The 14,154-nt window shown below is 46.0% G+C and overlaps 1 protein-coding gene across 2 annotated transcripts in view; it reads left to right on the forward strand.

Moving 5' to 3' along the window:
* The first annotated feature begins 5,237 nt into the window (after positions 1 to 5,237).
* The window catches only part of DHX9 (DExH-box helicase 9), a 40,862-nt gene continuing 31,945 nt past the window's right edge, over positions 5,238 to 14,154 (forward strand). The window contains exons 1-5 of one of the 2 annotated variants that reach the window (XM_084637151.1): positions 5,238 to 5,524; positions 6,452 to 6,592; positions 9,544 to 9,661; positions 9,909 to 10,021; positions 10,501 to 10,649. In XM_084637151.1, the coding sequence (XP_084493277.1) occupies positions 5,414 to 5,524; positions 6,452 to 6,592; positions 9,544 to 9,661; positions 9,909 to 10,021; positions 10,501 to 10,649 (632 nt within the window). In that variant the 5' untranslated portion in view covers positions 5,238 to 5,413. Of the gene's footprint in view, positions 5,525 to 6,451; positions 6,593 to 9,543; positions 9,662 to 9,908; positions 10,022 to 10,500; positions 10,650 to 13,314; positions 13,450 to 14,154 lie in introns of those variants that run through there. The other variant, XM_084637152.1, reaches the window with a different exon arrangement.

Here is a 14,154-nt window from a genome sequence, read left to right on the forward strand (position 1 = left end):
CAGTCTAAATCTTGCCTTGCAGGTCCCATTCAGTGAACCCCAGTTACCAGGCTCTCGAGAGAGGTCTCTGCAGTGTCCAGTTCCTCTCACTCTCATAAATTAAGTTTGTCTCCAGAGAGACCGTGTGCACACCAGCCTTTTAGCTCAGTTGAGGATTAAGGTACATCCTCAGCTGAACTAACAGTATTTTTATATCCCAAACCCCCCCCACTTTTTTAAATCGCTAGAGTTAGTTGGGAATTTTCCATCAGCATTTTCTGAAAAAATGCAGTTGCTGCCAAAACAAAATTTTTCCATGCTTAAATTTTTTTATGGGGGGCAAATTTAATATTTTATTTTTTGACCCAGATTGACTAGTTTGTTTTATTGGACTATCCTGAAACATTTTATTTTCAAATGGTTAAAAAAACCCACACTAGACTACATTTCCTTTTTAAGCACATCGCCATATGGAAGTTTGTGGGTTGAGCCCCCATTGTTTTCGCCCTCGTTAGATGACCTCTCCCTTGACGCACCATATAGCTTGGCAGCAGAATATGCTGTGCATTGAGGGAGACTGTGTCTGCCAGAGAGCCCAGCCCACAGAAAGCAATGGCAGCCCTGAGCTACAGCTCCCATAAACCAGTGTGCAGATAGAGCAATGCTGCTTAATATTGATCTGATCCATTAAACAAAATGAAACACTGTGATTTCAGCAATGCTCAAACATTTAGATCAAAACATTTTGACAGTTCCCACCCTTTTTGTTCTGAAAAAATAATTTCAACTTTTTATCCCAGCTGCCAGGATGGAAATTCCAAAATTTCCTCAGCTCTACTTATTACGGGCTAGTTCTGGGGTAGCTGGGGCTGCAAGTCACAGTACTAGCTCTGAAATTGGTTTTCAACTTTGCCTAAAAACCACAAAAATAAAAAAATCAACATTTTCCTGCCCTGGTGGGGTTGAATCAGTCAAAACCAAAATATTTATGCTATTTGAGGCCTTATCTACACCAGTGGTTCTCAAACTAGGGCCTCCGCTTGTTCAGGGAAAGCCCCTGGCAGGCCAGGCCAGTTTGTTTACCTGCTGCGTCTGCAGGTTTGTCTGCAGGTTTGGCCGATCGCAGCTCCCACTGGCCATGGTTCGCTGCTCCAGGCCAATGGGGGCTGCAGGAAGGGCAGCCAGCACATCCCTCAGCCCGCGCCGCTTCCTGCAGCCTTAGCGCAGGTATTTTCAAGCTGTTGTCAAAAGGTTAAACTCTGATCCAGTGTAATGCCAAGATACTTTGGGTTAGCCTCCTGGCTGATGCTCTCACCTCAGAACTGCACATCAAATTTGGTATTAACAATTTTATTGCACAGATGGAAAGCAGTTACCATGGGGGTTCTTGGGCTAGGCCTAAGTTTCCAGTGGTGGAAAAAATCAGCCATTGTCCTAAGATCTCAGGTTAGGCTGCAGCTACTGATATGAAGGCTTGTATGCTGAACTCTGTTACAAGCTCCCCACAGACCAGGACACAGCAAATCAAAGCAGCACTAGACCCTGCCAGAACAACAGATGCTAAACCTGCTGATGCATCTCTACTGCTACAGTGATCAACACCACCCACAACGCGCCTTTGAAGATCATTGGTTCGACAGATGCCTATCACAACATGTGGTGTACCTCTATCCAGTGCACTAAATGCCCCAACAACAATTATGTGGGTGAAAACAGATCATCACTGTGCTCTTGAATGAACTCACAGGAAAATGATGAAAGACAAAAACAACCTATCACCTCTGGGTGAACACTTTTCACAGTCCTCATCCGCAAAGTAAAACTGCAGAACGCTTTCAAAAGATGAACCTGGGAGCTTAAATTCATTACTCTGCTAGACACCAAAGTTCGTGGACTGAACAGAGACATAGGATTTAGTATTACAATCTATAACCTATTCACCCTCTTTTTGTCCTATGACTGCAGAGGTATTAACAGGTCACTCTACCTTGAATGGTCCCTTACAGTATATACTAGCTACTTCTGCTAAACAATCTACCCATCTTGCATTTTGCTGGGAGTTCCTTTCCCAATCCCGAAGAAGAGTTCTGTGGCTCAAAAGCTTGTCTCTCTCACCAACAAAAGTTGGCCCAATAAAAGATATGACCTTACCCACCGTGTCTCTCTTACAGTAGCTGAAGCAGAGCCAGACATTCTATATCTAGGACTTGTGTTTTTTCCCCCTCAGCTAGCAAGGGGTCAAAAGTGGTTTCCATCAATTGTTCAGTTTAGGATAGTTCACCCCCTGATCAACACTAGCTTCCTGCCCTTAATGGCAAGGATTGGGATGTTCTTGCTTTTGTTTGGTTTTCTGAAATGTCTAGCTAAAGACAAGGTGGGTGAGGTATTTAAAACTTGTAACCTCATACCATGGATTGTCTTTTCAATTCAATGGAACATGTAACCATGCTGGTTAACTACATTAGCTGGAAGTTTCAGCCTCACTAAGCAGGGAGAGACAAACTTACTCTGTGAGTGTCACAGCTAAATACAAGGTGGAACAAATCTGTGATACTGAGTATGTTTCCCAGACCTGAAGAAAAGCTCTGTGTAAGATTGAAAGCTTGTCTCTCTCAACAGCACAAGTTGGTCCAATAAAAGATATCACCTCCCGCACCTTATCTCTCTAATAGCCTGGGACTAACACTGCTATAATAGCTCTGCATATAGCTCAAATACTGCATTTTTCTTGCTTAGAGAAACTTCTGACTAATCTGCTTAACCACCATGGTTACATGCAGTCTATTGATTTGAAAGGATATTCTACAGGATGAGGTTACAAGTTTTAAATATACCAATAAAGCACTGTTCTACCAACTTTGGTTTTCCTTCTGTTCTCCCCCAGAGGGACTGAACACTCGGGCCCCAATCCAGCAAAGCACTTAAGCATGTACTTAACTTTAAGGGAGTGAATATCTTTGTGACTTCAATGGATCTACTAATTTGCTTAAAGTTAAGTATGTGCATCAGTCAGGGCTGTCCCTAGCTATTCTGGGGCCCTATACAGCCCTCCTGCAGGGGGGGAGGGGCAGGCCTCTGCAGCAGTGGGGTGGGGAAAACTGCCCCCCAGCCCTCAACCGCTGCTGGGGCCAGGTCACTGCACTTCCCACTAATGGTGAGTGCAGGCCTGGCCCTGCTGCCAGCCTCAGGGCAGTGGAGGCAGGGCTGCGGTGGAGCAGGGCAGGGGCTTTTGGGGAAGGGGTGGAGTGGGGGCAGGGCTGGGGCAGAGCAGGAATGGGAAGAGGCAGGGCTGGGGTGGAAGAGGGGTGGGGGCCATGAGGAAGAGGCAGAGCAGGGGCTGGAGCAGCACGTAGCTGCGTAGGGCACCAGGGAATTTGGTGCCCTATACAGCTGTGTACTTTGCGTATGGGTAGGGACAGCCCCTGGCATCAGTGCTTTGATGGATTGGTGCTAGATTGCTCAATTTACAGGATTGCGTTCTTACTGCATCTCAGTGTAGGACTTTCTCCCCCTGTGAAAGATTACCAGAAAACTTAGTTTAAGCAAGGCCCAGGTTTGTAAGGTGCCCTGGTTATACTGAAACCCAGCTTTGGCTGAGTTTCTATATTGAAACTCAGTTGCAGCAGACCCTTTACACCAGGGGTCTCAAACACGTGACCCACAGTTATTTCCTGCAGCCCGCCAGAGGCATCCACTCCACCAGCAGCCAAGTTCCCCTCCCCCCACTCCTCCGCCTACCTCCCAGCACTTCCCCTGCTTAGGACTTTCCAGGAGGGAGGGGGAAGAGGTGGGACTGGGGTGGGGATTTGTGGATGGGGTGGGCAGGGGCAAGGCCTCATGGAAGGGGTGGAGTGGGGGTAGGGCCAGGGGGGGCTTTAACCAAAGTAATTCTAAAAGTAAATGCATGTTTCATCATTTGAGTGAGGCGCATTACTGTGTTTATATTCTATTAAAACCACTCTTTGCATTAGTTTTTTAAAAGTTAATACATTTTAATAGCATACTATATTATCTTCATTTTTGACTATACTTTTGTATCATTGTATGAAAAGGTTTCAGTGATGCGGCCCTCGGGCCAACATACTAGTCCTCGCATGGCCCTTGTGGTGATTTAAGTTTGAGATCCCTGCTTTACACCATCCCTGCCTACACACCCCTCTCCCCCCAGCAGCAGAATCTTCATCAACCCCCACTTGTGATGAAGAATGTTGTTGTGTGTTTCATTAGGACATTTATCATTTCCCTCCCGCTTCTAAAATGCCTCCCCTTCTTCCTGTTGTCTCAGTTTGGCAGTCCTGGCCCTCCATCTGCACAAAGCTTTAACACCTCATTTTTCATCTCATGCATTTCCGTGACCTTTGCTTTTATGTTTTTTTAATAATTGGGCTCCCCCCCGCTTTTTTTAAATGTATAAAGGAAGTCTGGAAGCTGCTGTGTTTTTTAAAGTCAGCTTCCATTTTATCTGGAAACTTCTACTCCCTCTCCCCAAACAATCTCGTTTCCCTAGGCTTTGCAGGAAGACTATGGGGAGATCTCAGCACATTGCCTGTAAGCGCCAATCGCTGCGTGCAGGGACAGCGCCAAAGGCGCCTTGTATCCATAGAGCAGGTCAGCTCATGGAAGTGAAATAAGCGCCAACCCAAGAGTTTTAAGCATCCGCTGGAAGCGCCCATCCGCTGTGCAACTCCCACTGCCCCGGGAGCAGCAGGGCCCGAGCGCTCCCGCCAGCCCGGGGCTGCCTGCACGGTCGGGCTCGTGCCCAGAGCGAACCGCCAGCAGCCCGCCCCAGCACAGCAGCGGGCCGGGAAGGGGCTCAGGCTCCGCTGCCTCCCGGGCAGGACCGCACCGGGGCGCGCAGCTGCAGCGCCGGGCTCGGGCGCCTTGGCCCTGCGCTCCAGCGGCGGGCGTCTAGGCTCCCCGCTCGGACCGGCCACGCTGAGAGCGGCCCCGCCGGCGGCGTGGAGGGACGGGCCCCGGAACTAGGCCTGCGGCCGGCCGGCCGGCCACCCTGGGGCGCGGCTTCCTGCCTTCGGCCGTGGTGGCCTTTGCTGATACCGCTTATACGCATGCGCCCCGCAACCACCATTTTGTGGCGCTCAGCGAGCGAGGTGCTTCGCCCCCCAGCCGACACCGGGTAGAGGCTGAGAGTCTAGGGGAGAAGGACGAGCGCCTCTGCTCTCTACGGGGGGGCGAGTACGTGCGCGCACATGCGCTGTAGGAGGGAGGGGAGGGGCGGGGCGGGGCTGGGTCCAGAAGAGGGGCCTGATAGAGTGCGCAGTCCGCGTTTTGCTTGTGCGCATGCGCCGTCGTTGGCTAGGAGCTGCGCTCTCCCCCATCATTGCCCCCATTGCTGGAGAGGCGCGCGGCTCTTGCCCGCTTCCCGGCCCTGACCCAGCGGCGCTAACGGTCGCGCTGTCCCCGCAGAGGCCGCGCCATGGGGGACGTGAAGAACTTCCTGTACGCCTGGTGCGGCAAGAGGAAGGTGACGCCGACCTACGAGATCCGCGCCGTGGGCAACAAGAACCGGCAGAAGTTCATGTGTGAGGTGCGGCCCTGGGCGCGGCGGGCTGGCCGGGGGCGCGGGCGCCTCACCGCGGCGTCGGCGCGGTCCCGGTCCCGGCGGCACGTAGAGCGGCGCCGCGGCCGGCGTGGCTTGTCTCCGTACACTGGGCCGGCAGCCGCAGGCGCGGGGTGTAACCGCGCGGGGCGGGGCGGGGCGGGGCCGGCCCTGGGGTTTAGTTGCGCAAGTCGAAGTTAAGGGGCCAGTCAAGGATGCCGTCCGCGCCGCCCGGCATGGACACCCGCTCCCTGTCCCCCGTCTGTGTACAGCCCCACGCCAGGGAAAGGAGCATTGGCTCCACGGCCATTTTGCTACCTCATCCTTTTCCCCTTTCTCACCCTAAAAAGTAGGAGCGGTGCCTGGGTGGCTCTGCTTACAGGCTTGGCCCTTTCATGTATTGTGTCTAATATTTATGCACCACCGTGGACAATTCATTGATTTACAATGAGGGGCCTTATTAGTGTAATTAGCCGGCTTCTGCCACTTCACGTTTGTTGGCTGACCAAAACCAGGCCCTGTGCTCAATTTCTCTATAGAGCAAAGAACTGGTTGAGGCAAGCAGTAACACGTGCCAGCATAATAAACCCCATTTCAGCCCTAGCTGTTGTTCCAATAAAAATGTTGACATCCTGAATGACTTACTGCCCAATGAAGCAGAAAAGAAATAATGGGGAGGGGGTGTAGGGTATGTGCACAGCCTCTGGCATGGCTAAAAGCCGCTAGCACTTAAAAAGTTGAGACCCAGCTATCTGCTCTGGGGAAGATGCTCAACTAGTAAGGGAGCCAGGAGTGAATAGAAAGAGCTGAGATTCCATGTTGATTGAGAGTCCACTGGAATTGGTTGGGTATTCACATGGTGAGGTTTTGGTGTTGTAAACACTTACCTGAGAGTCATTTTTTTGTCTGTTGCAGGTTCGGGTGGAAGGTTTTAACTACACTGGAATGGGCAATTCCACAAACAAGAAAGATGCACAGAGCAATGCTGCTAGGGACTTCCTTAATTACTTAGTTCGGTTGAATGAAATCAAGAGTGAAGAAATTCCAGCTTTAGGGGTAAGTATCTTTGTCCGCATCTGTCACGGAGGAGAGCAGGTTTGATCCTCTCAGGAGGTAACTTGTAATGTTGTGCTGCTAAGTAGGTTGTTAGCAGCAGAGATTGAACCTGGGACCTCTGGATCTAAATGTAGGAGCCACTGTTCCTGGAAGGGGAAAGCCTAAGGTGAAGTAGAAGACCCAGGCTTTCCACCTCAGCCTGAGGTGAAGTAGAAGACCCAGGAACAGGAGCTATGGGGAGACAGATAGCATGGGGCTGCTGGGGGGGGGCAGGCGGGCTCATAAGGACTAGTGGGAGAGGACAGACTAGGGCAGGGGCTGAATGTGGAGGTGCACGGCTACATAGGGACAAGGGAGTGGCTGGTTGGGGGTACAGGGACACGGGGAGGGTTGCAGGACCACATGGGGATGGGGAAGAGTGGGTGTCTGAGTGGGGATGGAGGAACACCTGGACAGGGGGTGCAAGAACACATGAGGGGTGCAGGAACACATGGGGAAAGGGGCAGATGTGCCTGACTGAATGGAAGAGGCTAGGGGTCAGCCAGGGTCTGCATGGGGGAAGTTCCCTAACAATCCCTCCCTGTTCTGTACTTTTCCCACCCATACCCAACAACCCTCCAAGTTCGCACCCAGGCTCCTTCTCAGCAATTTACTTCCCTCTCCCTCAGCTCCTCCATTACTCCTGACTCCCCAAAGTCTTTGCATCGCTTCTGAGGGGTGCGGGAAATATGGTTCTGTATTGTAGTTTAAATGAATTATTACTCAGAGTTCTATATTAATATGCCTAGTAAGGAATCTATTTGTCAAAAAACATTTCCTGACTCTTTTTTGTTGTCTGTATTGTTACAGACATTCTTGCTGACAGGTATTTTGAAATAAATGACCAAAAATAATTGAAACTGTTGTGATTTATATTGTTACTTTGACAAATAAAATATGTAGAATTTTTAATTTTTTGGTGCAGGATTCCCCTAGGAATACAATACTGGAGGAGATTGCAGGAGCCAGTCTCTTATGACTGCTCTAATAGTTTTATAAGCTATTTTTCATCACTGTGTAATGAAACCAGGAATGGATTTAAGATCCTCTGCCATATTGCCCTTTTCCTGGGAAGCAGTGGCTTTCTGCTGCTTTTGGGTTGTCTTTTCGTTTGGATACCGCTGGCACTGGTCATAGTTTGGTCAAGCAATTGTGATGTAAAAGTGTCAAGTATGTCTTTGCCACAGAACACTGAATATCAGCTGTAAATTGATGGTAATCTTGTCTTTTGGTCTGTTGCTCATAGCTTTGCTGAGGCACTGGAGCAGTCTGTAGACCCAGGCAAGCGGTACTGTACCATTTCTGCCTGGTTAGAGTCTAGACCCCATAGTTATGAAGATTATTTTTAATGGAAGTTTGTGATCAGAAGAAATTGGTAGCTTTGATCATCCTATTCATCAGGAAAAGCTTCCTGCTCACTACTGGTGAGTGAATTTTTCAAGCCCTGATTTATTATAGGCAGGGTTGGCAGCACCTGAGAAACCTCTGTGAGATGGGAGGGTCATCTTACCCTATTTTACAGATGGAGAATTGTGGCACAGAGAGATTAGGGTCAAGAATAGTCACTAATCTTGAGTGCCCATTTTGAGGCCCCTGGGACCTGTCTTTTCAGAATAGTTAGCATTATAAAACAGGCTCCCATTGACTTCAGTACTTCTACAAATCAGACCCTGGGTCTCAAGTCAGGCACTCAGAAATTGAGGAACATTCAGTTAATGACCACCTGTGAAAAGTTTGGTTTAAGTAACTTGCGTAGCATCATGTAAGAACTCTCTGGTAGAGGCAGGGCTAGAATCTGTTTCTCCAGGCAGCATTCACCTGCCCTAACCATGAGACTGTATCTTTCTTCAGTTCCCTGACTCATTCACTGCACCTTGTAATGGTGCTGGCCAAGATGGTCAGAAGAGGAATTTGCCTGGGGCAGGGGTTTGCCGGGGGTTGCTCTGCGACTGTGGGGCCTACTTCTGATCCCTCGTGCAGTCATGTTTGTGAGCAGTTTTCCTCTGGGCAGTGTCCGTTGACTCCTTGGATGTCTTTGAGCGGTCTGGGTGCTGTCAGTGGTTCTCTGCTTGGGGTCCCCTTCCAGTTCCCTGATTTTTCACACTACAACCTTCACTCCCATCCCTGTTTTTTTCATTTGTTGTTCCCAGTATTCAGTTGTGGCCTAGGTTCACTGTCTCCCTCTGCCTTAGCCTGGGGAGGGCCTTTAGCTACCGGTGGGCTTAGGCCCGCTGTGTTCTGGAAACCGCAATAGGTTCTCATTTTCCAACTTCTACAGCAAATGAAGAATGGTGTCTTACAGCCAAATCTCCTTCACAACACAACCATGATTCGTTCCTAGAGGAGATCTTTTCTGCTAACTGAGTGGGCTGGGGTCCTGTGGGAAAACTATATGTGACTGTAAAAAGAAAAGGAGGACTTGTGGCACCTTAGAGACTAACCAATTTATTAGAGCATATGTGACTGTGTAATTAGACTGTTATAATGCATGTATATAATGGGGCTGAATTAAGATTGTCTAGCTAACTGCTTAACGTTTGAATGCTTGATTTTTGCAATATTAATAATGTTCTTTTAACATAGGTTTTTGTGTGTAATTATACAGTGCATTCAGTGTATCTTGTTTATCATGGCTATATAAGCCATGGACCATAAGCTCACTTTTTTCCTGTCGCCTGAAGCAACTAGGAATGTTAAATTGTGAGTTTCAGTAGGACCCCTGAAAGCGCTTAAATGCTCAGCAGTCAAGCTTTTTAAATGTTTTAAATGGAAGCTTCTGACAACAATGTTCTATAACAAACATATCTTTAAATTGTATGACAAATTTTCTGACATGAGGGTTGAATGAAAAGTTCTGTCGTTTTATATGAAGTTGGTGGCATTGCCATTCATGGGCAGTTTCCCTTCTCCAGGCAGGAGCTGCTGATGCTCCGGATGGAATAGTGCCTGAAGCACGGGGAGATGCTGGTGAACGTGTTTCTACTCTGGGCGGACCTCTTCCTCCACATTTGGCACTGAAGAGTGAAACAGGTAAGACTTTGAATATCTGTAACTTACATTTTATATATACGTGTGTGTAATACATATTTTACCTTATAGTATCTTTGTCTCCTATGTGTGTTTCTTCATAAAGAAGATAACTAAAAGTAGTTGAGTATTTCGGAGGCTTGGCCGGGAATAGTTCAAATTTTTATCTTTCCTCTTTAGAGCACCTGACTTCTCAGCATGCATCTCGCAATTGTTAGGAGAGGGGTTAACCTTCTTTTCCCCCCCTTAGGTGGTGGTCCGGCTGCCGGAGTTGGAAGCTCTGGCTATGGTGGAGCTCAGTGGGACCGTGGAGCCAATCTGAAGGATTACTATTCAAGGAAAGAGGAGCAGGAGGCACAGGCTGTAAGTTAACCTATCTAATTCTACTTTAGCTCTGAAACAAGTATTTTCAACACCCATTAATTATTGATTAGAATTTGCAGCCGTGCTTGTAATTTTTAGGAGTTCAGTATTTTGTAATGTTTTAACTGGCAGAAGATTTATCAGTGAAGGAACTATCTGGTTACTGTTAACATCCAACAAACTGCTAACTACTGTAACTAATTTACTATCTTAAATTAGTAACAGAATAATTCTGGGTACACTGACGGTTAGATTGTCGTCATATCAACATTTATATTGTTTATACAGACTCTTTGCTGTTGCAGTCTGAGGAAATAGTCTTGAGGCCCTAAAGACACTTTGATTTCTTGTGAAAATTCCTGACTATTCTTTGGCACACTGACCAATTAGGAAACTTGACTTTTAAATTTTGTTTTAAACATACTTGTAACAAACATTTACGGTTAGAGCCAGTAAATTTAAATTGTTTTCAATATTAGACCTTGGAGTCAGAAGAAGTGGACTTAAATGCTGGTCTTCATGGAAATTGGACCTTGGAGAATGCTAAGGCGCGTCTGAACCAGTTTTTCCAAAAGGAGAAGGTCCAGGGAGAATATAAATACACTCAAGTGGGGCCTGATCACAACAGGTTTGCTAGTTTCACTCATATCCTTCTGTAACAAGGGTTAGAAACATTCATGGGCAAGAGGAATCCTTTCTGGGAGCTATCCTATTTATCTAGTTTGTAGTACTCTGCAGTCCTGTGTGGGAAAGCTTTTGTTCCTTGGTCAGCAGCTCTTAAAAAAAGCCAATGAGCAGTAGTCCCTGGAAAGAGGGGATTGTGCCTCATGTTAATCTTCAGCAGCTCCTTTTTTCCTTTCTAAGTTGATTTTAAAAAGTGTATTTGGCTTTGCAGTGTCCTATCCAATGTGTTAGAAGAATGGCGTCTGTGCTTTTGGACCTTGGGAGGGAGGGGGAAGAGATCCTTGGCACTGGGATATGGATGACACTGTGGAGAAATGTTTGTCTGGTAGTTTTGGCACTTGCTTAAAGAAATGCCTTTTGCTTTGCACTTTATAGTGGTAATATTGCTATGATCTGGTTAACTGAGAGGTCTCAGTTTGATTGCTAGGCAGTTGTCTCAGCAGTAAATAATCATTTGTGCTACTCACTATAAAATACATTAAGGACATGTTAATGTGTAATGCTTAAATTAGGTTAAGCAGGGAATGTATCTAATGGATACTTAACAATTGTTACTGATAGAGCTGGTTGAAAATTTCCATTGAAATACGCTGATTCAATGGAATCAGTGTTCTGTGGGAATGTGTTGATTGTATTGAAAGTTTTGGCAGAAACCAGGAAGGCTGGCCAGCCTGGTTTCCTGCCAACCGGTCAGGATCCTAGGCTGTTTGGCTCCCTGGTGAGTGAGGCAGCAAGCTGAAAAATACTATTTCAGTTCTTCTGAAATGGAATTATTTCCATTCTGTGGAAAAATTCACAAGTTTGAGTTTTCATCCAAACTTGGGACTCTCACATTTTTGAAAAAAAACCAAACTTTTTGTGGCAGGGAAAGTCTGTTTTCTATCTTACTAGAATCATTTTGTGGTGAGAAACGCTATTATACTTTGTTTTCTAATACATCAGTTCTGTATAGATAAGCCTTTTGAAAGGTGCTGTGCCCTTTGCCATCCCAAATGTGTTCTCCGAAGGTTATGCTATTATCAAGAGACAGCTGGATTTTTGTTTTCTCTAATTCCAATATCCCTTGATCTACTTACAGAAGATTGCCAGGAACTCTGAAGTACCTCTCCAGTCAATTCCTGTTAATGGTGGGAAATTTCATAAAAATCTTTTTCAGATATATGAACACATTATGTGTTTGACACTAAGACATCCTGGTATTCATGTAAACCTTGTATTGCCATTGCTTCAAGTCAGTTCACTTCCATTTCAGTTTCCAAATGTTGGGCACTTACCTCTCCCAAATGAGTGGGGTGAGGACTAACTGTAACTACTGAGTACATATAAAATTCAAGTTCTAAGTGTTGTTCAGCAGATTGTTTACTTCTGTTATCTGCAGGTTGCTGTTAGTGTATGTGGTGGTACGGGTCCCTTGTGGGTGGAGACCTTAAAATCCATGTAGTTGAGGAAAGTGGGGGTAGTGGTTGGTGCTAGTATGTTTCTCAGCCTGCTTGCTGTTCTTCCAGAGAGCATTCCAGGGTGTAGTATTTATTACTCCCAGGAAGGCTCGTATGGATTACTCTCACGTGGATCAGCATGTTGGAAAGAGAGTGGATTGTGAGAGAAACCTGTTGCAGTGCATCTGACCCTTCAGACCTATTCTGATATTAGAGGCCAGGAGTAAATTTGCATATTAGATGAATCCTTCTGGTATATATACAGTAAAAGCAGAGGAATAGTTGCACTATCTCTCTGAATTGCAGAAGTGGGGTGGTAGTATTTTCAGGAAGCACAATCCTCACGTATATCTAGGCTTGGCAGAATTCAATTTTTGATTTTTTTTAAATAATTTTGACACAATATCAATGTTTTTAAATTTTCAGTTGTACAAAACTGAGTCTGTCAAACAGTTGTTTAATGGCAGACACTGAGATTCAGAGAGTTAAAGCTTTAGAAACCAAACACTAATTGTAAATATCACATGTCAAGAGACAGTTTGATTTAAGCTTATTTTCCTTGTAAGTTCTCAGGCAGCATTTTTCTTACTTTGCATATCTGTAAATTTTGATTATCATTGATGGTAATGTCTTTTGTCCATTTGTATGTGTATGATGAAATCTAAACTTGCTGACATTTACCAATAAAAATGTAATCCTTCCAAGTCTATGTATAACTTGCCAGTTCTGATTTTTTTTTTTAATATTCTTTATATCGAGTGTCAGTTTTACGCTTCCATAAGTGAGGAATTTTAAAGGCAAAATATGTATCTTCAGTGGATTTTTTTGTCACTGTCCCTTCAAAACTGAGTGGGTACAAGTACTTGATAATAGCATACATTTGGAATCAAGAGGGTTTATTTTGAGTGACAGGAATGTAAATGTAGAACTTCTGGTGCACAGAATACAAAATGAGTATTTTAGCAAATGATGGGATGAGACTTTTACCTTTTTGGGGCTCCACTGGCAGTCAGGGTACAGCATTGCTGCTCTTGTTTCATGCTGAAAGGGGTAGCAGACGGCGACACCAGAGATCTGTGTTCATTCACACATGTGCTTCTGCTTAGGCCGAACTAAGCAATCACATGGGAGTCTATTGTAAACTGATTTCTGGTGTCGCTGTTCCCCCCTTAGGTGGAGGAGAATGAGATTGAGTGCTGACTATAAGCCTGGCTGAGAAACATACTGGCATCGGTCATTAATGAAAGGGTGGCTGATGTATCCCTGAGAGCCAGTGGCCTTTGACTCATGAAGCCGCTGTGCCTGAAGGTCAGTTCACTGGTGGTGCAGGAAGGAGTCTAACATTGAACTTAAAGCCTCACCTAACCTTTGTTTTATTTACAGCGAGAAATCAAGGCCATGTCCTAGCTGCAAGGTTCTGCCTGCAGCAGTGGAAGCACCAGAGGCATAGTTTTCAGAGAGGAACTGCATCCGTTAGAGCCCAAACACCTTGGATCAGATTTGCAAGTTTAAACCCAAAGTTATAACAACATGGTTTTAATTTCTAATCTTCGAACACGCATTTGTGCTGTGATTTAAAAAATAAAAAAAAAAAAAAAAGCCAAAACTTGTGAGGTAGGTGCCCAATGCCCATTGAATTTCAGTGGAAGTTGGGTGTCTTATTCCCTTAAGCTTCTCTGAAAATCACAGCCTTAATCAATGTACCAGTAGTCTCTTTAACGAGTTTGCTATATGGTTAGCAGTCCGAATGTTTGTGTTCTGACTGAAGGCAAAGCCAGAACACATGGAAATGAGGGCAGTCTGAGCAGATTGCTCTAGATTTCAGTGTTAGGCAGTACAGCATATAGGAATCTTGTTAACAGAACTGTTGACTACAATACAAAGGCAACTCTGTTATCTGCCTATTTGGTCACACTTCACCACTTGATTCCAGGCAGGATAGGAGCCTGTTCTTGTGTCCAAACATATATACCTTGAATCTGGGGTAAACAAGTGAAGATATCCAACCGCCCC

This window comes from Lepidochelys olivacea, assembly GCF_965140295.1.
Source record: "Lepidochelys olivacea isolate rLepOli2 genome assembly, chromosome: 8".
Classification (NCBI taxonomy): Eukaryota; Metazoa; Chordata; order Testudines; family Cheloniidae; genus Lepidochelys; species Lepidochelys olivacea.